This window comes from Dermochelys coriacea, chromosome 20 (assembly GCF_009764565.3).
Source record: "Dermochelys coriacea isolate rDerCor1 chromosome 20, rDerCor1.pri.v4, whole genome shotgun sequence".
NCBI classification, from domain to species: domain Eukaryota; kingdom Metazoa; phylum Chordata; order Testudines; family Dermochelyidae; genus Dermochelys; species Dermochelys coriacea.
In genome coordinates, this window is record NC_050087.2 from 12,988,570 (window position 1) to 13,014,282 (window position 25,713).

The 25,713-nt window shown below is 44.5% G+C and overlaps 1 protein-coding gene across 13 annotated transcripts in view; it reads left to right on the forward strand.

Annotated features, from left to right (window-relative positions):
* The window catches only part of HDAC7 (histone deacetylase 7), a 247,300-nt gene that overhangs the window by 49,639 nt on the left and 171,948 nt on the right, over nt 1-25,713 (forward strand). Inside the window, exon 1 of one of the 13 annotated variants that reach the window (XM_038378922.2) lies at nt 9,313-9,578. The exons of 10 other annotated variants lie outside the window; for them this stretch is intronic. In XM_038378922.2, the coding sequence (XP_038234850.1) occupies nt 9,560-9,578 (19 nt within the window). In that variant the 5' untranslated portion in view covers nt 9,313-9,559. Of the gene's footprint in view, nt 1-9,312; nt 9,579-25,713 lie in introns of those variants that run through there. 2 more of the 13 variants (XM_043506271.1, XM_043506269.1) reach the window with 2 other exon arrangements.

The window sequence follows — 25,713 nt, forward strand, 5'->3', positions numbered from 1 at the left end:
GAGCATGCGAAGTGCATGTGTACAGATATCAACTGTCTTGTTTTGGTCTCACTTTGCTTGAGAGGTTGCCAATCCCATCGTCAAATTACTCTGGTAAACAGCAGCTTAAGCCAGCTCAGACTCAAAACTGGCATTTGGAATGACACACACAAGATAACAGCAAGAGAGACAGCCCACTGTGCTGTGTCTCTTGGAGTGGGTGTGGAAGGGTTAAAAATAGACTCCAGATTTCAGTTAGTAAATGCGGAGGCAGGGAGGAGAGAACTGTTTATCATCCCTAGTGTTTCCCCTGAGACACAGAAATGAGTCAGATAAGAGACCCGCACAATATGCACATGCCCTAGTTTACTAACAACTGCAACACTGCTTCCAGCATAAGTCATTTCAGGTAACATTTGAAGATGTCTAGTTGACTTAGGAGCCAAAGTCATCTTGACTTTAAATGTTTTCCTAAATATGTTGGAGCAAGTCCTCAGCTCATTTAATTGGAGGAGTGATACTGTTTTACAGTAGCTGCACCAGTTATGTAAACAGAAATTCCCGAAACATATGTATGCCGCAGGGACAGTGGTGTTACCTTTAGTGACAAGAACTTTAGTAATCCAAGGGAGTGAGGTGCGAGTCTAAAGATTGACATTTATCTATTCCAGAGGTGGAAAATGCCTAGGGCACTTCAGAACTTGAAAACAAATAGTGAAGAACAATTGTGCAAGGATTTGATTGTGTTCCCTGATCAAATCAGCAGAAAGGGGCAAGTGGTGACAAAGGCCCATATCCACAAAGAGACTCCTGAGCCTAGAAAACATCTGGAACACTTGTGTGGTGCACAAAGCCTGAGTTAGATTTATAAAAGTAGTTAGGTGCCTTATGGGATTTTTCAAAAGCTCCTATGTGCCCAACACCAAGTGAAATCAGTAAGTTGTGGGCACCCAGGTGCTTCTGAAAATCTCACTAGGCACCTAGATACCTTTAAAAATCTGGCCCTAGCTCATTATGCATGAGGAGAGAGAGGCACCTAAGAATGCAGTCCACCAAAGCCAGCAGTCTAGGTGACTCCCTGCCTTAACCAACTAATCGAAGATGAATACAAGAGGAGTGTGTCCTAAGCCATGCCCCTCTCACGGAGGTAGGCACCTAAGTCTGGGCTGCAGGGAGGCACCTATCTCTGTTAATGATACACAACTGGGAACCCCTCTCCTGGAATCAGGTAGCTTAAATGCCTAACTAGTTTCTTGTTGGATCTGTTCCACTATGTCTAAATACTTGTGGAGTCATTCAGCCAGAGAGAAAGTGAGTGCAAGAATGACTCTACAGCCTGGTGGTTAGGGCATACACTGTCAGCAGGGTCCAGTCACCCTGCTACAGTGATTGTTTGTTTGTTTGTTTGTTTATCCAAAGTGAAGCAGCTTCACCAGGAGATAGTGAGCGAGTCCCACATCAGAATATCCCATAGCTAAGACTACGATTATGTCACGGAGGTCACGTCTCCATGACATTTTCTGCCCGGGAGCTCCTATCCAGCCCCCCTCCAGCTCCCAGCCCCTACTCTGGTGGGGCCCTCTACAGCTGTGCAGCAGGGGCACCCCCTCAGCAGCCCAGCTGCAGCGGCTGGCTGGCAGACCCTGAAGCTGCTGCCCAGCCACAGTGGGGGGATCCCCAGAAGGTACCTGGCAGGCGGCGGGGGAGCCGCCCAGCTGCGGCAGGTGGCTGGGGGACCCTGCAGCTCCCACCCATGGTGGGGGACCCCCCCCGAGTTCCCAGCCACCCCAAGGGGCAGGGCGACCATGCAGCAGCCCAGACCTGTGGGCAGGAGGACCCCAGAGCTCCCACTCCCCACAGAAGCGGGGAACCTGGGAGCCCCAGCAAGAGTGGGTACTCAACTCGCCTCCCCATTTTGTCAGGGATATTTTTAGTGAAAGTCTGGGACCGGTCATGGGCTTCTGTGAATTTTTGCTTATTGCCCGTGACCGGTCCATGACTTTTACTAAAAATATCTGTGACAAAAACTAAGCCTTACCTATAGCTCAGCGGTTAGAGCACTTGCCTGAACAATGGGAAAGCCTTGTTAAATCCTTTCTCTCCATCAAGCAGAGGGAGGAATTGAACCTGGCTCTCCTACATCCCAAGCGAGTGCACTAACCCTTGGGCTAAAAGTTATAAGGTAGGCAGTAGCAGTACCTCCTCCTCTTGGTTACCTTGGGACACCTCTCTTCCCGTGACACAGCTGAGACCAGACAGGCATTCTCTCAGGAGTTCTCTCAATGTGAATGAGAGGGAGCTGACAACCGGGCACTCTCTGGAGGTTCCCTGAGTCCAGGATTATTACTTTCCAGGCACATCAAAAAGTCTGTCTTTCCTACTCTTGGGCAAGGCTGTTGAGCAGCATGTTGCTGGAGCGAGGTGTTGGTGGTCAGTCCTTTGTCTGGGTTTACTGTGTGATCTGTAGTTGATGGGACTGATGCCCAGATATTGGTTGGTACTTAGAGATGAGTTTGAAAATGCAAAGAAAGAAATAACTAATAATAGAGATCAGAGCCGGCACTAGACATAAGCAGACTAAGCAATTGCTTAGGGCCCTGAGCAGCTCAAGGGGGCCCACTATTCACTTTTTAGTATAAGAACTTGCCTGTTTTAGTATTTGGGTGAGGGGCAAAATTATTACAGCTGAGGGCCCCCAATGGGTTAGCACTGCTTCCAATAGAGATTGATGAAAAGTATTGAAATCTGCAAAGAACCCAGGCAGAAGGGATTCAGAGTAGCAGCCGTGTTGGTCTGTATTTGCAAAAAGAAAAGGAGGACTTGTGGCACCTTGGAGACTAACAAATTTCTTAGTCTCTAAGGTGCCACAAGTACTTCTTTTCTTTTTTGCGAATGCAGACTAACACGGCTGCTACTCTGTATCCAGGTTTAGAGAGGCAAGGTGGGTGAGGTAAGAGCTTTTATTGGACCAACTTCTGTCAGTGAGAGAGACAAGCTTTAGAGCTTACACAGGGCTTTTCTTCGGGTCTGAGAATCTACCCAGGTTTGTCCATCCTCCAGTACCCTGCACACACAGTACATCAATGCTTTTGGGAGGCCAGCCCTAGAAGTGCCATGTTGATATTATGTTAATGGCATTTCCTGGCTCTGCCTGAGGCTTAGGACTGAGGATGAGGTTTTCGTGGAGAGTCTGAGGCTTCAGGGAGTGTACTGTCCTTCTGTCTCTTCTTATGGCAGAAGCAGCCCAGTTCCATCTTCCCTCTACTAAGCAGGATGTGGGAGGGGAACCAGTCTGTTGCTCACCACTCCTGACTCCAGAGGCCCCGTAATAATTGAGACAATAATCAGCTGGTTAACTTTACATAACTACTTTCATCCCATATGTCCTCCAAAGAGCTCTACAGAAAAGGCCCAAATCATGCCAGAATGCTGTTCTAGCATTTTTAGGGGGAGCCAAATGGTTTCCAATGCTTCCAGTATTATTACTTACTGGACATACCAAAATTGCTTTCCAGAACTTCTTTGGACTATGTTCAGGCACTTCTTTTTTTAGAACTGTTGCATTGTCTTACAATGTAACATGCTGATACTCAAGCACCATATAAAGTCACCTCATCCAGTTCTTGTGTAAAATGCAACAGCTGTTAAACAGTGCACAGCTGTACTCTGTAGGAGCTTTGGTCAGATGATGCAGAAAGATCGTATGCTGGGAACATTCATACAATAAATGGAAGACAGTTAGTTACCCATACTGGAATTTTGTTAATTTTACACCATTATTTTTGGGGTATGTGATTTTTAAATTACTACTAGTCAGAGCTTTATATCTCATCTGACTGAAGCTCCAGCACCTATACTGGTCATGACACAGTAGACAAACTGGAACAGCCAACAGTACTTCCTGTAGCGTCGGTCTGTACATAATGTCCCAGATAGCAGCCAATCAAGCCCAGCTCCCCTACCTATAGTTTGAGGGATCTGACGAGACTGGTACAACTGCAGGGACTTGGTGTATCAGAGAACTTTAGGGGTCATGGATCAACAGGAGTTTTGTGAGGTCAGAGGGTTGTTGGTAGCTTGTTCTTGCTGGAACAATTCATCGGAATGACCTATATTTAAAAAGTGTGTAAAGTAAGTACTGACTCCGGCGTTTGGGACTGCACATGGGTTCAGCTGATGAAGACTTAAAAGAGAGCTAGTAGGAATTTGCACCAGTGATGAAGGAGAGAATAAAATATCCCCAAAGAGGCAGCAGTTGTGCTGTAAGGAAATTGCAGGGAGGGGAGATGGATGAATGGAGTCTTGCAGGGATTGGGAGTTTGCCTTTTTGTATTGTGGATCATTTCTATTGTGTAAGTGAAGCTCAATCCAATAAACATGCTTATTCTGTAAAGGAAAAGCTTAGCATTGAAGTGGCTGCTCCATCTATATCTCATGCTGTTAAGCATCCTGCTGTTTGAGGTCTGACAGTATAAAATCAAGGATAATCATGCTTTTGAGGCATGAGGTAATGACCTCTCACTCTTCCAGCAGCAGAGAACAGTTGGGTTTTTTATTTAATTCACTCGCATTTGGAAAGAGGAGGGGTTCTGAGCTTTTCCATTGTCTGGCAGGGCCCATCACACAGATGCTTCATGTGGTTTCATGAAAAGCACAGATACCCCCAGCATTCTTGGAGCTGCACCCATCACTGCTGTTTTCATCTCTCTGTAATCCTGCTGCTTTTTCAGTGGAAACTCTACCTATGGCTGGAGACTTAACGAGCAGCCACCTGCAGATGGGAAACCTAGGGTCCAGTCCTCCTGCTCTTTATTTATCCACAGTAAGAAAAGCAGTACTTGTGGCACCTTAGAGACTAACAAATTTATTAGAGCATAAGCTTTCGTGAGCTACAGCTCACTTCATCGGATGCATTTGTTAGTCTCTAAGGTGCCACAAGTACTGCTTTTCTTTTTGCGAATACAGACTAACACGGCTGCTACTCTTTATCCACAGTGGAACAGCTTCCTCAGGAAAGACTGAGGGATTCCCACCATCAGAATATCTAGGGTTGGAAGGATGTGATTTTTATCTGTAAAAGTCAGTAAATGTCTTTGTTTTTTTACCATACATACACAATTTGATGAAGAAAGTCTATTGAATGATGATTGAAATTTACAAATAGGCAAAGTAAGAAAAATGCTGCTTGAGAACTTATTAGAGTTTGATTTAAGGATATTTAATTTGACCTGTGATGGCAATTTTGTGTCTTAATGGTTGTAACTTTAATGATGTTTTAACTTTTTTGAATCACATCTGCTGTATTAAGCAATTGTCTGATTTTGCCATGATTTTCTGCAATGATGAAAATTTAAATAGATAAAATAGAAAAATGCTTAAAAATAAATATCTCTGTTGAAATAATAAAACTCAAATTTGCTAAGCCTAGATGGAAGACTTGATCCTGTGTATCCGATATCAGTGCTCCAACCACTGCTCTAAATCCTAGGAGGTAGGCACTAGCTGCTTAGTACACAGCCAGCTCTTCAGGGGTCCCCATTGGCTTGCTTAGCAGGCTCACCACCTAGTGTGCTGGCTTTTGTAAATCAGGTTCTAAGATGCATATAGGGAGCCTGGGTGTCTGTCTCAAGGTTTGCAAATCACAATGTGTTCCTGTGGGGATTTTTCTAGGCACCCAAAATTTAGACATTGCAATATTCAGATCAAAACGCCAAAGTGACTTTATTACAGAATAATTATTCCACTCACAGAGCAAAGTAATTAGTCTGGAACAAAAATGACTTTTATCCTGAATAGTGTTCACACAGAGAGCTGATCTGGACTAGCTGTTCTACAATAACTATGTGGGTCAATTTCACTAAGTACACAAGACTTTATAGCAGAAAAGCTTATGGGGTGACTTGATCCTGGTCTGTAAGTACCTACAGGGGGGAAATATTTCTGATTTCAGAGGGCTCTTGAACATACCAGACAGAGGACAGAATTTTCAAAAGCACCTAAGTCCCATTCCAAAGTGAGTGACTTTGAATGAGATTTAAGCTCTTAAAGGCCAGATTTAAAAAGGTGCCTAAGCAGATTAGATGCCTATCTTCCATTGAAATCAACAGCCTTGAATACCCTGTAACAAATGATTTGTGAGCAATGTTTGCTTTTAACTCAGCTTTGCTTAGCGGTGAGAGCTGCTGGGTTTGTTTTACTGAATTAAGTGAAAAGAAAAGGAGTACTTGTGGCACCTTAGAGACTAACAAATTTATTAGAGCATAAGCTTTCGTGAGCTACAGCTCACTTTGTAGCTCACGAAAGCTTATGCTCTAATAAATTTGTTAGTCTCTAAGGTGCCACAAGTACTCCTTTTCTTTTTGCGAATACAGACTAACACGGCTGCTACTCTGAAACCTGAATTAAGTGAGACCATTTTTTCCTCTGATAATACCAGCTTAAAGAAGCCTGTCTCTGCTGCAGCAAGTGGCTTCCTGTTTGACTCACACCTGATAACCCTGCTGAATAAAACAGGGCCTTGTACTCTCACAGCAACTGAATGGGGCTGTTTACAATTAGAGCGCCTGGGATTCCCAGAAAGAGGCTCAGACCGGACATCCTGAAGCGAAATACCCTGGGTGTCACTGGCTAAAAATAACTGTAGCAGAACAGTCACCAAACAAACAGCAAGAGCAAGCTGCCAGCCTGCTGCTTACAGCTCACACAACTCCTGGCGTACACAGGGTGACAAACAGGAGGCCCACAAGTGACGGCTCTTTATGTCTCTGCCCCAGTTATTGGATGTGGTTCAGAGTTACAGCCCAGCCACATGGCAGAGGCCAGTGGTCCCTGTATCACCTTCCCCTACTTTTTTAGAATCAAAGCAAATAAAACATAAAATAAGCAAAAACCAAGAGCCACAAGCCAATCCAATTAATGAAACACACCACGGGAGATGTCTAGAATGGGAGGCAGTGTAAGCGACTGGACCCCATTGAGACGTGAAGACTGTTTTATAAGCCATCTGCCCATAGCTACCATCTCTCAACCCCAAGGGCTTTCTGATCTCAGATGTTGCTTGCTCTCAAAACTGCTTCCTCTCCAGGGGCCTATTTGGCCCTTGAGGTGAAGGCGCCAGCTGCAGCTAGGGTTTGAAACTCCTTATGGGTCCAAAAGTGGCCACAAGATGAAGTGAAAAGCCAGAAGCGACAGGTGAGGAGGGTGACCGCTGTGCCCAGCATGTGACATGGAAGAGCCTTATCCTGATCACTTAGCTGCACTGAGTATAGACGGGTCTTGTTCCAGCATGTACAAGAAAGTAATATAGACACCTGATAGCCCTGAGATACAGGAGCCTCCCCAACACCATTAGCTTAATTAGCAGGGGATCTGGCCAAATGTGACTAATATAAACAGTTTATGGCACCATAAAATGGAACCTAATATCAAGTTCTTTGTCAGTCTCAGTGATGCTCAGGAATACCGTGAGCAGGGAGAGCATGCCAGTGACCAGCAGCTGGATGGACAGATCCCAAGGGACAAAGGCCCATGATTCCCCTTTTATTTAAAAGCAGTGCGGTCACTAATGGATGCACTGTCTGGTGCCAGCAGCATTGCATGCTGCAATGTTATCTGGTGTCTATTATAGATGGGGGCTCCATGACTCATTTGTCTCAGGCTGTAGCAACTTGTGGACTCACGTGTTTGAGCAATTTAAGCTAGAGATGAGAGCTAGTCGCAGAATTCACATCCAGATCCAGTTTCTCAAAGTTCAGAGGTGGTTGGCTTTAAGTCCCCTGCACTTTATACAATGGGCTGGGCAATCTCTTTATGTTAAATTCAGCTGGAGTTTGCCTGGCAGATCCTGTATTTGCAATAAAGTGCTATGTAATTGTATAATGCAGAAGAGAGGAAGTGCTGAATGAGGACTGGGATAGTAGGAAAAGTGGGGTACATAGCTACACAACTGTTATGCTCTGCACTCTTAAATTTCCAAAGGAATCTATGCCCTGGCCTATACTACACGCTTATGTCAGTATAACTATTCGTTCAGGGGCATGGTAAATCCACACCCCTGCGAAACATAGTTATTGTGACCTAACCCCTGGTGTAGACAGCGCTATGTCAGCAGGAGACCTTCTCCCATCGACATAGCTACAGCCTCTTGAGGAGGTGGAGTACCTGTGTCGCTGCAGCACTGTAAGTATCTAGCTACAAGGGCAGCTGCCATTTTGTGAGGTAGAGTTGACACAGACTGTTACAGAGAAGATGCACACAGTGCGCTCTCATGGAAACTTTACTGGTTCTTACTTGTTTTGTTGTTTTCCCTTAACCTAAAATAAAATTTCCTCTGACTGAAAGCACACAGTAGCTCTTTGTGTACAGTTAGCCAATTATAAGGAGCCAATTATTTTTTGCAAGCACATTGGGCAAAAGACTTTTCATTGAATTGTTTGAACAGTGCTGCCTCTCTGAGCAGTAAGAGCTGGTCCAAATTCCCCACATTTAAATATTTCAAATGAAATGTATGTGAATTTTCTTGTTTCTTGCCCAGCTCACAGAGCTCTGATAGGCTGTTTCAGTGCTATAGCTGGAAGAATACCTCAACAGTTTTCTCTTTGAACAAGCCACTCATGTAAAGAGGTGCATTTGCTTTGTGGGAGTTCAGCCCTCTGATGGGGCTGCTTTCTACTGACTGACATACTAGTGGAGAAATGTATTGGCAGGAATGTTCATGGAAGGTCAATTTGAAGCATATATTAGAGAATATTGCACAAATGCAGAAGGCTACTAACTGAAACGAAGGGTGGGCTTGCAGTCAAAGGTGCTGAGTTCAATTCCTGGTTCTGCTGAAGCGTTCCTGTATGAGTGTGAGCAAGTCACTGATGTTTCCTTCCTCAGTCTTGGTAACTGGGGCTGGGACTTAAAGGAATTGGGTGACATTGACTTGTGTAGATGCTTTAGAAATCTCAGGTCTAAACTGTTCGCTTGTTAGGGCAGAGGCTCTCTTTTAATGTGTATACATGAAGCAGCCATCATGATACACTGCCGATGCTGCTATAATACATATAATAAAAACACCTCCATTCCCCCCCCTAAAAACAGTCACTTGGCTAAAAAAGCTAAATCCACTTTGGCTGTGTCTGCTCACCTTGAATTCACACTCCTTGAATAGTCTAGTGACCAAAGTGCTGGCAGGAACGTTATGGAACTAGGCCATTCTCAGTGACTCTTTGAGAATATCTGCAGAAAGACAATGCAGACCCAGCATTCTTTGGCAGTTTTGTTTTATTTTGAAACCTGTTGGTCCCCAGCCGGGTGAGAGCATAAAATAAAAGGATGCAAGATAAACCCACTCGTGCTAGAGAGTGAGCCAGTGACTGAGGCGGCACAGAGTCAGGTGCTGTCATTCTGAAACTGATCATGGAAATTACATGAGAAGAAAAAAAGGTAGAGAGCAGGGCTCGGGCTCCTCTCAGCTCAGCGTGCAGACCACACTAAAGGGTTGCCGTAACTGAGCAGTGTGAGATGCACAAGGGGGAGAGAGAGACAGAAAGTCGAGGGGGACCAGCTGGCACAGTCCTCAGCTCTAGCCGGACAGATGAGCACGGGCAACAAAGGTAATGGCAAAATACTCTTCTCAGCTCACCTTCTGTGTATAATTGTACCAACACTTATCCTCCCCCAACACTTCCTCAGCAGTCTGCCTCTCTCTTAGAGGTGTTTCTATAGTGACCGTCACTGTGGTATCTAAGCATGGAGGCCTTTAGCAATAACCGGATGCCAGCTGTTAGGAAGCAGCAGGAGAACTGGGTGTGGTATGGATGGTGGTCTTCATGCTGTTTCTTTGGGTTTAAAACATATTTAATTTGCATCCTTCTTACTTATTATTGATCCAGCCCCTGATGAGTGTGAGGCTGGTCATAAACTCTACAAAGAAACTACGGTGTACAGTGTCCTGGGGTGGGTAGTGCTCTGGGATGAAGCTAGGTTCCACGCATATTGCATAGTCTGTTTACATCTCTGTCATCTTAGAAGTGCATTAAGAGCCTCACCTAATGGTCATTGACTACTGTGAGTTATGGGACTGTCCTTGAGCCAAAGAGTCTTAAGGGCCTATGCTGGCAGATGAGCTGATACACTGCTCCCTCCCCCTGACCACATTAAACTCAGAGCTCACAGCACGGAGCCAGTGGCAGGGGTATTGGATTAGCTGTCAGGGGACCTGAGTTCTCTGAGCCTCAGTTTTCCCATCTATAATATAGGGATAATGACCCTCCTTAGAGAGGAAAAGGATCAAGTATCATTTTTATCCTGGTGTCCTCCCTGCAGTGATAGATTCGGCAGGGTTTGTTACTTTGCATCACATATTCAGGGCAAGGTTGGGCTTTTCACCCCCAGAAACAGGAAATTGAGAGGCATGATTGCTCTGACAACTTTTACTCTGCCCCCTTGTGTGCTGGCATTTCAATGCCACCTGAGCCTATAGCATGCAGCACTGTTGGGCAAATAATATCTAGACAAACACAGATTAACTCCAGGATAAAAAACAGGACCTGTGCTGACTGCAGCTCAATATCAGGTTACACAGGTTCCTAGAACAGTGGGCATTAAACTTTTGCAACCCTGGCCTGTATCAGATGGTTTGGCCAGAAAACGAAGACCATTTCCCCATTAATCCTCCAGTGAGTCTATCATTCCATTTCAGACGTGCCTGCTCTCTTCGCTCCTTTCTTCACATCCCCTAGTACTGTCTCACTACTCCAGCTTCCTCTTAAGATCCCCTTACCCTCAAACCTTCCTCTCCCAATTCCCTCTCCCACTCCTTCCCCATGATTTCTTCACTGGGTAGCATGCTGATTTCCTCCCATAGCCCAGGCTCCGGGCTGGGCTCTAGACTCCTTCACCCTGGGACCACCTCCCTCCTGGGACCACCCAGGCAATGAGTGAGCACAGGTGCATCTCCATGGAGCCTGAGGGTCCTCCATGTCTTATATACGTGGGATTGCAGGCCAGCTAAGATTGCCAGCTGTACCAGTACAGTTCTATCACTATTAATATTCAAAGGAATATAGGACTTGCCAGACTAGAAGCCATGAATAATCTAGCCCAATATTCTGTTTCAAACAGTGGCCAGTACCATCTGCTTCAGATGAAGGTGCAGAAAACCCCACAACAGGCAAAACCATCTTGCAACCCTTATTAAAAATACTGCTGGGGTTTGAAGAACAGTGGAGTATCATTAGAGTATGTATTAGATTTTTACTGTAGGATACTGCAGTACATTTTCTACAAGAAGAACCCATCTAAGGCTGTATCTACGCTACACTTTCATTGGTAAAACTTTTATTGGTCAGGGGTGTGAAAAAACACCCCTGACCAACAAAAGGTTTACAGAAGAAAATTGCTGGTGTGGACAGCACTTTGTTAGGGGTGGTTTTATTTTGTTGGCAGAAGAGCTCTCCTGCTAATAAAGAGCGGCTACGCTGCAAACCTTACAACGACACTGCTGTAGCACAGCTATGCAGCTGTAAGGTATGCAGTATAGACCTAGCCGAAGATCCATGTTCTCACGCAATGTGGCATCCATGAATTCTGAGTGAGGAACACACATGGGCCAATTCAGCCAGAAGAGTAAGACAGACATGGGGGGAGAGAGGAAAAGGGGAGAGAGAAAGTTGCATGAAGGAAAATGGATTCCAGATGCAGAGAATCATTGAAGTGTAGAACTGGAAGGGATCTTAATAGAGTGGGGCAATTGGGGTAACGTCACATAGTGAAGGCTAATGGCATATTGGGCTGCATTAGTAGGAGCATTGCCAGCAGATCGAGGCAAGTGATTATTCCCCTCTATTCGGCACAGGTGAGGCCACATCTGGAGTATTGCATCCAGTTTTGGGCCCCCCATTACAGAAAGGATGTGGACAAATTGGAGAGAGTCTAGCAGAGGGCAACAAAATGATTAGGGGGCTGGGGCACATGACTTACAAGGAGAAGCTGAGGGAACTGGGGTTATTTAGCCTGCAGACGAGAAGAGTGAGGGGGGATTTGATAGCAGCCTTCAACTACCTGAAGGGAGGTTCCAAAGGGGAATGAGCTTGGCTATTCTCAGTGGTGGCAGATGACAGAACAAGAAGCCAGGACTTTTTGTCAAGCCGGGCCTTAAAAACCTCTAAGGATGGAGATTCCACCACCTCTCCAGATAACCCATTCCACCACCCTCCTGGTGAAATAGTGTTTCCTAATATCCAGCTAGACCTCCCCCACTGCAACTTGAGACCATTGCTGGGAAGATTTAGTTGGGGATTGGTCCTGCTTTGAGCAGGGGGTTGGACTAGATGACCTCCTGAGGTCTCTTCCAACCCATATCTTCTATGATTCTATGAGTGGAAATCAGGGTGAAGCTGGGAAAGAGCTCAGCACAGAGTGGTAAATGCAACTGCTGCCATGCAGGAGCTCAGGACCACTGGATTGCTATACCTGGCTTCAGACCAAGCAAATGACTATCCCACCTGTGAGATGCTCTCTGCTGCCTGGGGATCCAGTAGGACTGGATAAACAGCATCCCATATAGGAGGGGCTGTGAACACAGCTGCAGTTGAGCCACCAAAGTGCTAAACTCTCCCAGAAATCAGATTTCAGAGTGGTAGCCATTTTAGTCTGTATCAGAAAACAAACAAACAAACAAAAAAAAAACACGAGGAGTACTTGTGGCACCTTAGAGACTAACAAATTTATTTGGGCATAAGCTTTCGTAGGCTAGAACCCACTTCATCAGATGCATGGAGTGGAAAATACATTAGGAAGATATATATATACAAAGAACATGAAAAAATGGGTGTTGGCATACCAATGGTAACGAGACCAATCAATTAAGGTGGGCTATTATCAGCAGGAGAAAAAAAAACATTTGTAGGGATAATCAGGATGGCCCATTTCAAACAGTTGACAAGAAGGTGAGAGTAACAGTAGGGGGAAAAAAATTAGCGTGGGGAAATAGTTTTTACTTTGTGTAATGACCCATCCACTCCCAGTCTTTATTCAAGCCTAATTTAATGGTGTCCAGTTTGCAAATTAATTCCAATTCTGCAGTTTCTCATTGGAGTCTGTTTTTGAAGTTTTTTTGTTGGAGAATTGTGATTTTTACGTCTGAAATTGAGTGACCAAGGAGGTTGAGACCAGTCACAGAACAGTTCAACATCCCTGGTCTCTAAGATGCCACAAGTACTCCTCGTTTTTATTTTTTTTCCCCTCCCAGAAATGTGAGGCCAGGAAACCAAGCTCAGAGAGGAGGGGAGCTGGCCAGAGGGGGCCTAGGGATTCTGCCAGCTGTGTGGTAAATGTAGCTGAGTGAATAATTGATTTTTCAATTTGATGACTTAACTAAACTATCCCCCCTCCCCACCCTGCAATATCATTCAGCGTTGAACAAAATGTTTCATTTGACGCGAAATATTTTCTGTTTTGTTTTCACATAATTTATCTCCTTTTAAATTTTTTAATAAATCTAGCCAAATTTTGAAATGAAACATTGTTTCAAAACAAAAAGTTGAATTTTTTTTCAGTTAGTTTGGCTGGAACTATTCACTGTCTTCTACCCAATTTCACAAATATTTTCAGTTGACCCGAAACTGCATTTTTTGTCGAATAAACTATTTGTCAAAAAAATTTCACTCAGCTGCAGTGGTAGCACAATCTCTACCCCACTCTAGGTCCTGGCCCATCCACAGCCCCCAGCCACAGCATGCTCACATCTCATATTGTTCCCTTGTCTGATTCACCTCTTGGCCTGGTCCTAGTTCTCTTTTCCTTGTTGTTTTACATGGTTTCCTTTGTTTCATGAAAAGCCTGTTTTAAAACCAGACTAGAGTCTTAAGGGCTGGTCTACGCCCGTGGTTTTCAGCCAGGGGTATGTATATCCCTAGGGGTACACAGAGATCATCCACGGGGTATATCAACTCATCTAAATATTTGTCTAGTTTTACAACGAGCTACATAAAAAGCACTAGCAAAGTCAGTACATATGAAATTTCATACAAACAATGACTTGTTTATGAACAAGTACAATATTTATATTCCAATTGCTTTATTTTATAATTATATGGTAAAAATGAGAAAGTCAGCAATTTTTCAGTACTAGTGAGCTCTGACACTTTTGTATTTTTATGTCTGATTTTGTAAGCAAGTAGTTTTTAAGTGAGGTGAAACTTGGGGGTATGCAAAACAAATCAGACTCCCAAAAGGGGTACAGTAGTCTGGAAAGGGTGAGAGCCACTGGTCTACACTATATAGTTAGGTCGAAATAAGGCAGCTTATGTCAACCAAATTATGTCAGTATCTACACTACAGTCTTCCTCCCACTGATGTAAGTGTTCCCCGCCAATGTAAGTGCCCTTCTATGCTGACATAATAACGCCACCTCCGTGAGAGGTGTAAGACTTATGTCAGTATAGCTAGGGCGACACAATGACTGTGTAGACAATGTGACCCTTACATCTGCGGTTGGCTGTCTTGTCAATTTCATGGCGGGAACCAGGCAGCTAGATCCCAGCTGCCTGCTGCTCCCCTGGAGAGCTGGGCGGCTAGACCCCACTCCTGGCTGGGAGTCAGGTCGAGAAAGCTGGATGGGAGCCTCCCTGCCCACTCCCCATCAGGAGCCAGGCAGCCTTGTCAATTAGGGGAGAGAGGCTGAGCCCCGATTGTAAGCCCTGACCTAAGAGGCTACTAAAGAGCTGGAGGTGTCATCAGGGATCTGCCACAAACCATGTCACTGGCTGAGAAACTCTCTGGCACGCTGTAAAATAGCTAACAGGTGTTCAAAAGCTGAGAATTTTGATCACAGGCTCAAGAGTACTTTATGCAACCAGAATGTCATGCTCCTCTGTACCAGATGTGACTGGTGACAAAGCTTGCTTATACACCCCCAGATGTGTTGATCACAATATCCTTCAGTGGTCTGCCAGGTATGGCTGAAGTCTATTTATATAAGGTATTTTACACACATTGTCATCTAGTGGCTGAGCAATATAATACAATTTAGCATTCCATTACATCTTCCCCTTTGTCCTACTTTCCTGCCATATACAATATTTACACTACCACCCTGTCTTTGAAGTTCAGTAGGTATCACTCTGTTAAGTGTCTCTGGATTGTACTGGTTTTCTATTTACACAACCCAAACACGTAACAACTTGCTCATCTGGCTGTCCATTAGTTGCAATGACTGACTGTGGTTAATTTAGAATCCTTGAGTCTACTTCTTGTTCTGCATCTACCATCTATAGCATTTAATCGATTGATTGTTTTTTTCTGAGGAGCAAACTGTAGATGTCAATGGTTTCTGTTGAACTCTCCACCATCGATCTCAACCACATATGATCTGAGTGCTGAATTCCTTTTCCTGGAGCTGGAGTTGTCCATCCTTTTTGACATGAACATGGTCACCAGGTTCTAGACTTGGCAGTTCTCTACATGACGTCTGTTGTAAAAGTGTGCATAAGTGCTTTTAGCCTTTTTATCAGATTTGGCTACTCTCTTCATGTCTGGCCACTTTGGAGATATTTTCTGTTCCAAAGTTGGAACAATAGTTCTGAGTTTTCTTCTCATATGGAGTTGTGCTGGGCTATAGCCAGTACCTGCTATTGGTGTTGATCTGTAACTCAGAAGAGCAAGAAATGGGGAGAAAAGGAAGGATAGCTCAGTGGTTTGAGCATTGGCCTGCTAAGCCCAGGGTTATGAGTTAAGTCCTTGAAGGGGCCATTTAGGGATCTGGGGCAAAAATTGGGGATTGGTCCTGCTTTGACCCGGGGATTGGACTAGATGAGGTCCCTTCCAACCCTGATATTCTATGATTCTTGTTGTAGGACTTTCTTGGCTGTCTATACTGCTCTCTCAGCCTCTCCATTCATTTGTGGGTAATGTGGGTTGCTAATATGATCAAAATAATATTTTGTTTGGAATTACTTAAATTCTGCTATCATGAATTATGGTCCATCACCAGTTGTTCTAGAATACCAAAATGAGTGAAATGCACTTCAGTTTTTTGGAAACACTGCTTTGTTATGTCTTTGATGTTATGTCTTTTAAGTTCTTTATTTCTAAATACCTGGAAAAATACTCCATAATGATTTGGTAATGATGTTCTCTGAATTTGCATAAATCTGCACTTAGTCTCTTCCAAGGTCTATCTGGTAGGGGTGTTTATACACTCTGATTCAATATTGTTTCTTAAGTTGATTTCTACTGGATCTCTTTTCAAAAGTCCAATATCATCAAACCCTTCATCGAGCTCTTCCACCTTTCTCCTTAGGCCCATCATGGCTGCCACATTGCACCTGAGAAGGTTCTTGGTCTTTGATCCTTTGATCACATGCACTCTGAATGCAAAGCTGTTGTTTTTGTAAGTTGTTTCTCTGGTGAACAGGCCCATCCAGTTCAGTATACCTCTAGGTCTAGTCAGATATATGTCAGGTAACTTCAGCTCCAGGAGAAGTTGAAAGTTACGTGAAGTCCCTTCTGAGATGACTGTGATGTCATCTCCTGAGTCAAGTTTAAAGTCAATGGTCTTGCCATGAATATTCAGTTTCACTCTCCAGGCAGGTTCTACATCATCATGAGTGATCAATCCCAGAAACAATGGCTCTCGATTGTTTATAATATGACTCTACTCCCTGAGTGCTTTGATGTAGCATGTAGATGCAAAATGTCCATATTTCATGCAATTATTATACTATGCACCTCTGGCTGGACATACATCATATCTTGGAATATGACTTTTTTCCACACTTTGTATGTCTAGGCTGGAATTTGTCCCTCTTAGTCTGGGAGTTCTCTTTCCTTGCCTAGCAGGTTTTATGATGACTTTTAATACTCAATGTCTGTTTATAGCTTCTATGCTAGTTTCAGGTTTCTCAGGTTGCTCCTGCTTGCTGTTTGACTAATTCTGACTGCTTTGCTATCTGTTTAGCTGTAGATAGGATTAACTGTTTCTTAAATAGTAGCCACAGTGAAAAGTTTTTATCTGTTAACCCAATAACCAGCCTGTCTCTGATATTTTAATGTTTTGCATTCCCCAAATCAGTTTTCAGCCAATGTATTCAGAGCTCTTATATAACATTTAATATTTTCCCCTGGTTCTTGAATTCTCTAGTGAAAATAGGCTCTTTCATAAACCACATTTCTCTAAAGTGTAAAGAATGCATCAGCATAGCCAGAGCCCTTTTATAGTCATCTTTGTGACTGTCTTCAGTAAAGTCAAAGGATTTAAAGATATGTTCTGCCTGTTTCCGCATAGTATAAATTAAATAAGTTACCTGTATATCTCCAGTTTCTTAATGAAATTTGTTTGCAATGCAAAATTTTGCAAAATATTCTCTGTCCATTTTGAAAGTTTGTCAAAGCTAAAGTTCTCCAGTAATTGAAGAATGGCATATAGATGAGATCCTGCAACCTTTATAGCTTTATTCTTTGTGTATACAACCTTTTGCTGTTTATTCTGTTTCTCTTCTTAGTTTACTCCTGACACCATGTCATGCTCCTTTGTAGCAGATATGGACTGGTTATAGAGTTTGCTTACACTCAGCAGATGTATTCATCATATGATCCTTTAATGCTCTGCCAGCTATGGCTGAGGTTCATTTACATTACATATTTTACACACAGTGCCACCTAGTGGCTGAACAGTATAATATGGTTCAACATTCCATTGCACAGAGATCACCAAGCTACCCACTCAACCCTCTAGGCTTCAGAGCCAGAACTCCAGCATGAACCACAACGTCCACACGGCCATTTTTAGCATGCTACCTTGAACCCTGCTAGTGCAAGTGTGTCTACCTGTGCTGGGAAGCTCGCTCCAAGCTGCAATGTCGACATCGCCCCAGAGACCCTGGAGTTTGTGTCCCAGCTCAAGATTGTTACCTCAAACTGAAGCTGCTCCTCCAGCTCTAATGCTTGCACCTGAAGCTATGCCCTCTGTGAACCACTTTGAGTGGCACCAAGACAGGAGAGTAACATTTGGGGGGCATGACCCCTCATCCTGACCAGTGGTTGCACTGAGCAGGACCAATCTCAAGAGGGAAGTGGGGAAAATGGGATCAGTGCTGGATTTTGGGGCTGAGATCTAGAAGAGGAGGTGAGGATTTCATTCCCATTCTGAGCAGCAGTGACATTAGCCCTGGAGCAGAATCTCCTGTGTTTCCAATCTGCCTGTACTGGACTCTTGTAGGAGTGAATTCAGGCCTGGCACAGAGTGGTATGTCACTTCCAAAGTTTCCTTCTATTGCCTGGGGGCTAAAAACTGAAGCCATCAGAGCTTTCAAGTGTGAAATGGAAAAACTAGATCAGTTTGACAAAGAACAGCCCCCCGCTCCTCACTCCTCGTTGAGCACTGGCCAAAAGCCTGCCCTGCTACAGGGCAGCTGCTGCTTTTACTTCTCTGTGTTGGAGGCTAATCATGGAACTGGGCCATAACTTTGCACTCAAAGGTGCAGCAAGAGTGTTTGACCAAGGGGGGTACTTGTTCCCACCAGTTATGCGCAGGGGAGCTTGTGACATGATGGGCTGTGTTGGAACTGGCATCTTTACTAGGCTAAGGAGATACGTTTTTGCCAGAGATTAAATTAATGCTGAGGAGCTTGGTTCATGCAGAAAGCTGTTCTCCTTATTCAAAATCATACCCAGTATGTCTATAGCACCTTGCAGCCCTTTAACCCTCTGTGGGCTGTAGGAGAATATATCAGCCCTTTTTCCAGATGTAGAAAGTGAGACACAGAGTGATTTGCCCAAGAAGCAGAACTGAGATTTGAACTCAGGAGTTCCAGGTATGTACATCTTCTCCCCATAGCTGTCTTATAGGGGTAGGGACAAACTTGCAACAACAAACTGAGTCTTAGCCTATCCCTGAGCTTGTTTGGGAAGCTTGGAGCAAGAGCACGGCAGCTTTGTCATGGGGAGATCTGAGCAGATAAAACAAAGGGCCTCTGGAGCTGGCCTGCTTGCTGAGGACTGTCTCTTTATGGGTGGGGTGTGTCCAGTGGTGAGCTGGAGCCGGTTTCCACCAGTTCGCTAGAACTGGTTGTTAAATTTAAAAGCCCTTTTAGAACCAGTTGTTCTGCAAGGGACAACCGGTTCTAAAAGGGGTTCTAAATTTAACTGGCCAAAAGTGGCGCCTTAGCGCTCCAGCCCTGGAGCATCCAAGGGAAAAATTTGGTGCGTGCAGAGCACCCACCGGCAGCTCCCCGCCCCACCCCACCCCCGGCCCCAGCTCACCTCTGCTCCGCCTCCTCCCTGAACGCGCCACCCCGCTCTGCTTCTGCGCCCCCCAGGCTTCCCACGAATCAGCTGTTTGCACAGGAAGCCGGGTGGGCTGAGAAGCAGGCGGCAGCTTCGCACTCAGGCCCAGGGAAGTAGAGGTGAGCTGGGGCGGGGGGCGTGAGGAGGGCTGCCCGCGCCGCAGCAGGTAACCCGGGGGGTGGGCGCGCAGGGGAACCGCTCCCCACTCCAGCTCACCTCCGCCACCCTCAGCCTGAGTGTGAAGTCGCCGCCTGCTTCTCAGCCCTCCCTGGCTTCCCGCCGAACAGCTGATTCTTAGGGGTGGCCCTCTGGCTCTTAGGGGTGGGGTGGACACCCTCTATGGTGGCCCACGAGACCCTCCTGCCCCGTTCTGGGAGTAGTCAGGGGACAGGGGAGGGGGGTGGATGGGGCAGGAGTCCCGGAGGGTGGGGATGGGCAACGACCCCCTCGTGGGGTGAGGAGGGAACCAGTTAAGATATTGGCAGCTCATCACTGGGTGTGTCTGTCCAATGGCACCTGGGCTTCTCCTTGGGCCAAGATGTGTGATCATCTCTCTTGCTGTTCTTTGGATTTGACTGGTTGGCTCTTTTCCTTAGGCCCAACTTTTCCAAGTGTCCACCAATAATGGGTGTCACAATCTTTGGGAGCCCAACCTTGTGCCTATTTTCCAGAGATGCTGAACTCCCCTAGCTTCCACTAACTTCAGTTGGAGTTATGGCTTTTCAGCACTAGAGCTAAAAATGAAAATGAAGCCCCAAAGTCAGCAGCTACTTGTGGGCATTGGAGCCCGTAGTGTTCTGTATTTGGGTTTATAGTAAGATGCGTCTTGAAGTCCCTAGTGATACCTTTGGGATGGATTCTATTACAAGTGCATATAAAAGAAACGACATGTTTCAAAGGTGGCAGTGGATGTTACAAGTGAGCCAGGAATTCCACAGTCCTGCCCCCTGAGCAGCTCTGAGGGGGAGATGGAGACACAGGTGACCATGAGTATCTTTCTCTCTGTGGCATGGGCACTGCCAGTGTCCCTCCATCCATGATGACAGCTTGGGTCTTGTCTGCCACTGCAATTTCACCCGTGTTCTGCTTCTGAATGTCGGGCTTCTGAGAGTCATGTGAGACAAGCTCAGCCAATCAAAAGTCCAGTGCTGTGATGTCATTCTGAGCTTGGGTTGTTTGTGTGGAGAGGAGGAGTTGGTGCCCAAACTGACCTCATTTGGAGGATCAGGCATGCAAGTGTAACCTATCTGGTCAAAGGGTTATGTGTCCCTCTCTAGCAGCTGGATGCTGAGGTGATGAGTCTGCTACTGCCCCAGGTAATGGGATAACTCCTTTGACTCAAGCAATAGAAACCCCTGCTGCTTGTGCTGAAGGTCTCAGTGAGTTCAGACTACTGACAACTGTGCAGGGGCTAGCTGCACTAGGACTGGCAGATCAGGCCTCTCTGTTGTTTCTCTTTCCCATGCTCATTTTAAAATGAACTCTGTGGGCTGATCTGTACATACAGGCCCTGGACACCCTCCTCCCCCATTGTGGCTGTTTAGCTGGTCAAGCACTAGTGTTTTTGTTTAGTGCCTGTCGGCAGAAGCTGGTACCTGAGACTTCCTGATGCTTTCATTTAGTTGCATGTAGTGTTTTTGCTAACTGCTGCTGTGGCCAAGGCTGTTAGCCACATGTTTTCTTTCAGGTCTCGAGATACAGATTTCCAACCATGTTGCCAGTTACATAGGTCTCTGATGACTTAGGTTTTTAAGGCAAGTTTGGGCAGATTGGAAGCTATAATATTGATAAATGAAGATCTACAGGTAACTGCATGCAGCCCAGCAAGCTTGAGAAAGGCTTAGTAAGAAGCATCCTGGAGGTAATGGAGCTGGATTTATGGCAGATTTCTCTTGCCTTCAGCCAAAGAGTTGTGTTAGGAGCAGCAACTGCTAACTACATTCGCATTAGGTGCATTTTATCAGGTAGATCTTACTCCAGACTACTTTGTTCTGGACTAGGATGGGAAGAATCTACCAGGGTGTGGGAGGGGAAACCATCCTTTGTTGTGGGAGATGACATGGCATGAAAGAGCTGGCCTGAGAGTCAGGACTCCTGGATCCTTTTCCCATATCTGGGAACTGAGTGATGGTGATCATGGAAAAGTCATTTCACACTTGGTGACACACCCAATTTTGGGTGATAGTTGTCTGAATGCGTGTCAATGTATGCAACTCTGGGGAGCGGGTGTACATGTGGGGGTGTATATCTCTGAGTTTGTGTCTGTTGGGCAAGTGTGCTCTTGTTAGGGTGATGATCCTGACCCATTCTATATAATATTGTAACTGGGTCACACCCACCTCTTGTGAGCTTCCCCTGGCCGAGTGTGTGTGCCTGCACTCTCTCTCAGTTTGTGGTGGGTCTTCAGTGACTCTGCCCTCCAGCCAAGTCGTACACAATCTGTCTGAGAGATAAAAGCAATGCAAACCCCTTCTGGGGTACAAGTCCAACAGGGGCCTCTCTCAGTGCCCTCTGTGATGCCTCTCTCAGTTTGTCCCTGTTCCAAAATAGAGCAGTGCCCCTCTCATGGCCTTTCTGGCCCCAGCTCTTCAGCTGGGCCACTACAGTTCAGTTCCCTTTCTGAGGTGCCTCAAAGTTCAGACCACTTTCCCAGTGGCCCACCCACTACTCTGGGTCTCAGCCCAGGGACTCTATAGATAGCAACCATCCATAATGTCCCTTTAAATAAACTGTGTTGCTACTATAATTGCCTGGGCCACTTTGCCATGGCTCCCTTACATTCTTCACCCTTACCTCAGGGCCTTGTCCTTGTCGAGTCCCAGAAGCCAGCCTGGAGCACCATCCACTCTCCTCCAGCTCTAGCAAGGAACTGAACTCACTCTGGCCCTGAGACTCTTCTTATACTGACCTGCTAGATCCTGATTATCTGCTTCCCACACAGCCACTCTAGGCAGTTTGGAGGACCTCTCTACTGCCCTTTTCTGGGGTTGGCTGTGGCAGGACCACAAGGCCTCCAGCAGGGAGCCTCAGGACCTAGTCCATCCTGTCACAAATATATAACAAATGAAAGAAAGGGGTGAGTGGTAATAATGAATATAAATCAGAAGTTAGCAATTGTAGTAAATTGATAAGGGAATCAAAAGGACAGAAGGCAACATATATGATCAGCAGAGCTAAGGACAATAAGAAGGCGTTTTAATGGTATTAATTAATTACTAGATGAAAATGTAGAATTATCAATAATAATGCAGAAAAGGCAGAAGTGTTCAATAAATATTTCTGTTGTGTATCTGGGGGAAAAACAGATGATGCAATCTCATCATATGGGGATGACAAAACTCTTTCCATTCCACTAGCATCTCTGGAGAATACCAAATAGAATCTCCTACCGTTAGACATTTTAAAATCAGAAGGTCCAAATAACTTGCATCCAAGAGTTTTAAAAAAGCTGGCTGAGGGGCTCACTGGACGTTAATGTTGACTTTCAATAAGGGCTAGTCTACACTACTGCAGTAAATCGATCTAACTTACGCAACTTCTGTTATGTGAATAATGTAACTGAAGTCGACATAGTTAGATCCACTTACCACAGTGGCTACACTGTGCTGTGTCAATGGGAGAGTGTCTCCTGTCGACTTCCCTTACACTTCTCGGGAGGTGGAGTACACAAATTGATGGGAGAATGCTCTCACATCAATTTAGCGTGTCTTCTCCAGACCCACTAAATGGACACTTACTGTATTGATTGCAGCAGTGTCGATCTACCAGTAAGTGTAAACATGCCCTAAGTCTTAGAGAACTGGGGAAGCTCCAGAAGACTGGAAGAAAGCTAATAGTCCAGTTTTTTAAAAGTGTAAATGGGATGACCCAGTAACTAGACGCTTGCCATCCTTCCATCTATCCAGGACAAAATAATGGAGTTGCTGATACAGGACTCGATTGATAAAAATTAAAAGAGGGTAATGTAATTAATGCAAATCAACATGGATTTATAGAAAATAGATCTTGTCTTTATTTTTGAGATTATAAATTTTGTTGATAGTATAATAGTGTTGACATAATAGACTTAGACTTCTGTAAGGCATTTGACTCAGTATTGCATAACATATTGATTTAAAAAAATGTAAAAAGCTATATATTTAACATGGCACACATGAATGGATTAAAAACTAGCTAACTGTTAGGTCTCGAAAAGTAATTGTAAATGGGGAATCATCATCAAGTGGATGTGTTTCTAGTGGGATTCACAGGGATGGTTCTTGCCTCTACACTATTTTGCATTTTTATCAAAGATCTGGAAGAAAACATAAAATCATCACTGATAAAGTTTGCAGATAACACAGAAATTGGGAAAGTGGTAAAAAATAAAGAGGACAGGTTACTAATTCAGAGTGATCTAAATCGTTTGGTAAACTGGGTGCAAGCAAACAATATACATTTTAATATGGCTAAATGTAAATGTATACAGCTAAGAACAAAGAATGAAGGCATACTTACTGAATGTGGGTCTCTATCCTGGGAAGCAGTGACTCTGAAAAAGATTTGAGGGTCATGGTGGATAATCAGCCAACAAGAGCTCCCAAGGAGATGTTGTGGCCAAAAGAGCAAATGCGATCCTGAGATGCATAATTCTCAAGTAGGAGGAGAAAGGCAATTTTATCTCTGTATTTGGCACTAGTGTGTCTGTTGCTGAAATATTGTGTCCCGTTCTGGTTCCCACAATTCAAGTAGGATGTTGATAAATTGGAGAGGACTCAGAGAAGAGCCAAAAGAATGACTGAAGTATTGGAAAACATGTCTTATAATGATTGAGCTCTTTGAGGTTATATATTTAGTTTAACAAAGAGAAGGTTAAGGGGTGAATTAATTACATCGTATAAGTATCTATATGGGGAACTGTGACATACCAGGATACAATCTAAACTACTGAGCAGCTGTGTCACCTCTGACCTGAAATCTTGGGTGCCTTACGATGCGTTGCTGAAGTAGCTCCTACCTGGTCTGCTCACAAACAGCCTTCCAGCATGCAGGTCATACCCAGAGTGTCTATGTGTAATTGCAGCCTGCCAGCCATTCTTGGGTTACATTCTGGCTTTCACTAGAGTTGGTTATACTGCTGGGTTACCCAACACACATCCTAGTTTTACACTGTCCCCCAGAAATGCAAGTCCTGTACTGCCCAGCCCTCTCTTGGACAATACAAGTCATTTTAAGTCTGTTATTTCTTTAAAAGGAATAATATGAACACAACGTGTCACCCCGAAATGAGTGTCCCAGACACTTCAATTTAAACACACCGAATTAGATAAAACATTAAAACAAGTTTATTAACTAGAAAGAGAGAGATTTTAAGTGAATACAAGTAAAGAGGCATAAAAGTCAGAAATGATTACAAGAAAAATAAAGATAAAATGCAGCTGGTGCCTAACTTAACAAACTGTTAAATTCAAAACAACGTTTTCTCACCATGTGCTTTCAGCAGCCTTACTGACCAAACTTCTTAGGTTCAGGACCCATTCTCCCAGAATCCCATGAATGCTTCTTTTGTCTCTTTAGGTGCCATGAATGTGGCGGGCCAGGAGAGAGAGGGTTGCCTTGGGGTGTTTGCCTCTCCTTTTATAGTTTCAGTCCCCCTCTTGAAAAACATTTGCAGCTGGATACTAGGAGACAAAAAAGTCTATGTGGAAGGATGTTCCCGGCTGCTTTTTCCTCACCTGTTTGAACTTCTTTTGTTTCCCTTCCTACTTGATGACTCTGTTTACTGTTAATATGCAAATTAAGCAGAACAAACATTCCTTTGTTTGAGACAGATCTGTTTGCCAACTTTTGTTTGGGCAGGGCTGTGGGATTTGGCACATGTGTCAATAACATACAGAGGTATCTTATAACTTCACATATAATGTGGCCAAACATATTTTATTAAGGAAATGATGTCCAGAAAATATGAGTTTTCAAATGATACCTCACAAGGCATACTTTGAACATACTAATAATTTTTGTAGGGTATGAATACAGGGTGCATTCTGTCACAGAACAAATGTTTAATAATGGGCTCTTCAGTTTAGCAGAGAAAGGTCTAACAATCCAAGGGCTAGAAGTAGAAGCTAGAAAAATTCAGACTGGAAATAAGGTATAATATTTTTAACAGTGAGTAATTAACCACTGGAATAATTTACCAAGGGTTGTGGTGGATTCTCCATCACTGACTATTTTTAAATCCAGTTTGGAGTGTCTCTATAAAATCTGCTGTAGGGATTATTTTAGGGAAGTTCTCTGGCTTGTAATATACAGTAGGTCCAACTAGATTATCACAATTGTCTCTTTTGCCCCTGAACTCTATAAATCGTACAGTACTGTGAGATCCCCAGATGAAAGTAATACCGTAATTGATCTCAGAGCAGGGAGTGGCTATGAGTGCTGCAGTAGCAGCCCCTGATGTCTGGTAGCATGCTGGTTGTGCCA